The sequence below is a fragment of the Montipora foliosa genome, chromosome 13 (assembly GCF_036669935.1).
Source record: "Montipora foliosa isolate CH-2021 chromosome 13, ASM3666993v2, whole genome shotgun sequence".
Lineage (NCBI taxonomy): Eukaryota > Metazoa > Cnidaria > Anthozoa > Scleractinia > Acroporidae > Montipora > Montipora foliosa.
In genome coordinates, this window is record NC_090881.1 from 11,199,887 (window position 1) to 11,204,886 (window position 5,000).

General features: G+C 39.8%; 1 protein-coding gene across 2 annotated transcripts in view; it reads left to right on the plus strand.

Moving 5' to 3' along the window:
• LOC137984023 (cysteine-rich motor neuron 1 protein-like) overlaps positions 1 to 5,000 on the plus strand; it is a 36,686-nt gene that overhangs the window by 28,518 nt on the left and 3,168 nt on the right. For both annotated transcript variants that reach the window (XM_068831238.1, XM_068831239.1), the window contains 4 exons: positions 919 to 1,134; positions 1,642 to 1,686; positions 2,885 to 3,106; positions 3,829 to 4,041. In XM_068831238.1, coding sequence (XP_068687339.1) covers positions 919 to 1,134; positions 1,642 to 1,686; positions 2,885 to 3,106; positions 3,829 to 4,041 — 696 coding nt within the window. The remainder of the gene's footprint in view (positions 1 to 918; positions 1,135 to 1,641; positions 1,687 to 2,884; positions 3,107 to 3,828; positions 4,042 to 5,000) is intronic.

A 5,000-nucleotide genomic window follows, 5' to 3' on the forward strand; every position in this document is an offset into this window, starting at 1 on the left:
ATAGCACCGAGGCACTAATTGGGAACAATGTAAACTGAAATCAACAATGAGGCAAATCAAGGCAAATGTTAGTTTCTGAGGAGAGGGGAAAACTGGAGTACCCGGAGAAAACCTCTCCTCCGGAGCAGAGTAGAGAACCAACAAACTCAACCCACAAGTGACGCCAAGTCTGGGAGTCGAACCCGGGCCACATTAGTAGGGGACGAGTGGTCTCACCACTGTGTCATTTCTGTTTCCTTTATGTCCCATTTTCCTGTTCTGTTTCAGAAGCATTGTTATAAACAGCAGTATTATCTGCCCCATTCAGCCTTTTTTTTTGTTTTTCGTTTTAATGAGTTGCTTTTTGGATTGTTCGCAGTACCTGTAAAATTTGTACCCATGTCTTTCCATTTTCTCGATTCGCGAAAAATTAAACTGCCTTCTTCTTTGGAGTTTATTGTTGTATTTCTTTCACTGATGCACTCACTTACGTCCAGAAATGCAAGTAAAGCCTCATTTACACTAGCAACTTTTCCTTGGCAGTGTAAATAGAAAAATATGAAAATATGTCAAGTTTTTCCTTGACAAGTGCCAGTTTTTGAACAAGGACACTTGTCAAGGAAAAACTTGTTATTTTCTTTTCATTTACACTACCAAGGAAAAACTTGTAAAGGGAAAACTTGTCAAGGAGAACTTGCTAGTGTGTACAGTCGGCAAGTTTTCCTTGACAAGTGGACTTGTCAAAGAAAACTTGCTATTGTAAATGAGGCTTGATTATATACACGCGAATTTTTTAAAAAATCCAACACGTAGTTTTCCGTTAAGTTTAAGTATTTCCTACCTTTTTTAGACAATAAAGTTATTTTGAGGTTGAGGTAAATGGATCTCTTTATCTTTACTTCAGGATCAAACATTACTTCATGTCCTTTTTTACAACAGCTAAATGCCATGACCTACCGAGCAACAAGCTTTATGGAGACGCCGAGACGTGGGAACCAAACGATTGTACCGTGTGTGTTTGTCGCAATGGCACCCCAGAATGCCTTGCCACTGTGTGCCGGCATCCAGATTGCAAGGAGCCACTTTATATCAAGGGTCAATGCTGTCCGGTGTGCCCGCTAATGGATCCGAGAACTTCAGATCACAAAGAAGCAGGTAATGGAAGAGAATCATCGCATTCATTGTGACTTTGCATTTTGATGCGAGACACGCAAAATTATTTTGAAAATATCCAAATTACCAAAATTTATCTAATAGACCTAATCGGCTAACTTAATGTTGTACCCAATTCAAACCCTTTGGGAATAAAACGTTTTGTTCCAGGTATTTCCATATCATTTAAATATGAATGCTATATTATCATGCAAATACAAAACACAAAGAATCTTAGTCCCAGGAGATTTGAATTGGGTACAACATTGAGTTAGCCGATTAGGTCTATTTGTCGCTAACGAAATACGTTTTAAGTCTTCATGCCCATAAAACCAACATGCGGAGCGTAAGAGTGCTAGCGACGCCTTAAAAACCTCGTTTCAAACAATTTGTGTTTAAACCAACCTGTAACTGTTACACAATCCTGTTCTGATAGCCCAATACGTTCAGAAAACAGCATTTTAAAGTTAAATGTTCACGTCTAATACCATTTTTGAAATTTCCCTCTAGATCTCATCAAAGCCTTTGCTGAGAACAAACTGGACACTGTGTTAGGTAAAAGCTTGTTATCTTAGCAGCTGCAGAGAGATACTATACATAGATTTTTTTAAAAAAAGTGCCACTGGCTAAGGAGGGACCATTGTCATCACTAGCATCCAAATCTACATCATCATCACTTTCATCATCATCATCATCATCAATATTATTAGCGTCGTAATGATTATCACCACCACAATCATCATCAATATCATTACCATCAACATAACAGCATTATAATCACCATCATCATTATCGCTATCATCATCACCATCACCACCACCACTATCATCACCATCGTTGTTTTCACAATCATCATGATCATCAATATCATTATTAATATCATTTTATCATCATCATCACCACCACCATCACCATCATCATCAGACTGACTCGAAAATGCGGCTTTGCAGAGCAAGGTTAAAAGACTACATGAAATGATGAACCTGCGACCGCATATCAAGTTTCATATTCATGTATCCACTCAGCTTGTAAGTAAGTAAGTGAGTGAGTGAGTGAGTGAGTGAGTGAGTGAGTGAGTGAGTGAGTGAGTGAGTGAGTGAGTGAGTGAGTGAGTGAGTGAGTGAGTGAGTGAGTAAACAGTAGACAGTAAATCTTTATTGCGCCTTACTCTCCAAAGGGAGGTATCGGTCTCGTTACAATAAAGGTGATGATATCTACTAGAATTACTAATTAACTAAAAAGATCATACAATTACTTGTAATACAATTGGTATAAAATTATTATTTTAATTATTTTGCATTTAGGAAGTCTTTTCTCTTCTGAAACATTAAATATGTGTATTTACCTACTATCTTTGAAGTGCTTTCGTTTTCTAGGGTAAGTAAATACCGTATTTTATCCTCATCATTAAGGCTTTTGAAAACAACATCGTGTGTTGAAAGGAGAGAATGGAGCTCATTTCTAATGTTATCGTACCCTGGGCAATACATCAAGAAGTGCCGCTCATCTTCTATATAGCCTCTACTGCAGACTAAACACGTTCTTCCATCTACTGGGATTGGTGCACCTCTATTTTCGTATTTCTCAGTCTGTATTCCCAGTCTGTGTTTCCCAGTCTGTAGTGAGTGAGTGAGGAAGTTTGTCCGCTATTCTGAGTAGGTTTTTTTGGCGTAATACGTTAAATTCATTCGCTTTTCCGCATATTTTTTTTGTATTAAATGGGAAATAAATTGGTGATGGTTGAATTTTCCAGTGAGCATCAATCACGGAAGCAAGCGAGGTGTGTGTCATGACATTCGCACAGGGCAAAATTACCTCGTCGGGCAGAGCTGGCAGTTAGACCAATGTACAACATGCTACTGCGGCAAGAGTGGCAAGGCAGCTTGTGCCTTACAAATGTGTGAGAGAGATCCCAAGTGCAAGGATTTGCTGATGGATATCAATCAGTGTTGTCCCAAATGCAGAGATGCCGAAGGTGTGTGCAACAGTAAAGACTAGACACTAGGGTCCATTACCCAAGAATGAGATTTATCCAAATATCAGCCTCAGAAAAGAGTTTTTTTTTAAACCACGTTTTGCAGGAAAACACAAAAGACCAAAATCGGTTAACTCAATTTTGTGCACGTTTCAAATCCCCCGGGGTTAAAATTGTTCTATTAAAATGTTTGCTCCCGCGTGCCTGCAACAGCAAACGTTTTAGTCAAATGAAAATGGCGTTATGAGGTTCTCAACACTTACACTCTCCTTCAATACCATAATGATTGCGAGAATGTTCCGTTGAGGGAAACCGGGTTGATGCAGCGGTGTGTGCATTCGCTTTCTACCAGCGTGGCCTGGATTCGATTCCAGGACCTAACGTCCTATATTGGCTGAGTTTGGTGTTTCTCCAGGTACACCTCAAGGTAGAACTTGTCATCGTTTTCATCACTAACTCCTTCCCCCCCCCCCCCCCTACCTCCCCCTCCCATCCTGCCTCAAAAATGGATCCTTCCTCACCTCCAAAGAAAACGTACCAAGGCCGTTTCTGCGTTTCTGCAAAGAAACAATTCACATTAGCACAGAAGAGTTTGGAAACCCAACTGAACATGTAGGCTATTCACAAAGCATATTGAATTTGTATAATGTCGACGTTAAATTAGAACGATTCATCAATAGAATAAAATCTAGCCACTTTACCTTTTTTTTCTTATGGCATAGTTGTGAAATCCACCAGCAAATGCTTCGACACTGTCACGCAGAAATACTACCGAGAGGCCGAACTGTGGCAAAGAGATGAATGTACCTCCTGCACCTGTGGAAATGATCGCAAACCGGTCTGCACTCATACGGCTTGTCCTCCTGTGTTTTGTGAACTGCCTATGAAGATCGAGGGACGGTGCTGTCCTGTGTGTCCGTCTAACATTCAACAGGGTAAGTGTGTCGAGCTTTGCCGTACGTATAATCTCGCAAGAGGGAGAACATTATATAATAGCGATGTTTTAATGAGATCTAACTGTGGAATGGAATCGGAGTTCGACAAGGAGAATGAGTTTTCTGGACGTGCCCATCGGGTTTGAAGATGCGCGTGCTCAGGGTTTTGCCCCATCAATTGGGACATAACTAATCCCCTGTAGATCACCAAATCCTTAAAATGGATCAAACACAAGTTGGGATGCGACACTTCCAAGAAAAGAAGAGCATAAACAACTGAGAAGACTAACTGCTATTAGAAATTCATCGAAGTTTACATACAGGTAAGAAAGTGATACAGAATTGTAAGGAAAAAAAACCGTCACTTTTTAATCAAGTCAGAACTTCTTTCTTATTTAAGTCTGATTATTATCGACAAGTGAAAGAACAAATTCATTTTCCAGTGTGTTGATCTCGTAAGGGAACCAAGGAAAAGCGTGAAGGACCGTTTTTACTCCAGAAGATGAACAATTAAATCGTCTAAACGGACAAAGCGTGAATAACGTGAATTCAAAACGACTAATTCCACTAGCATTGGCCAAATTTATTCTGGAGACAAACTCATTTAAGATGGATATTTCGTCTGCAATTCGTTTAGATATAAGGGACCAAAATTCGTTTTTGATTTATTCGTCTGTCAGCACGTTTGCAAGACGAATCAGTAGAAGACGAATTTCGGTCCATAATTCGTCTGAACACCGGATTTATATCAAAATGAATTGGACACGACATTTTCGTCTTGAACGAGTTATTCGTCTCCAGTATAAATTAATTCGGCCATTGTGAGACGTAAATTCATAGAAGACGGACGATGGACTAACAGACTGGATACGTTTGAGTGCATGAAGACTGGCACTAGGTATGGCTTGGTTACTTCTCCTTTACGCTGAACTTAGCAAAGGGTAGGGAGAACCGAGAGT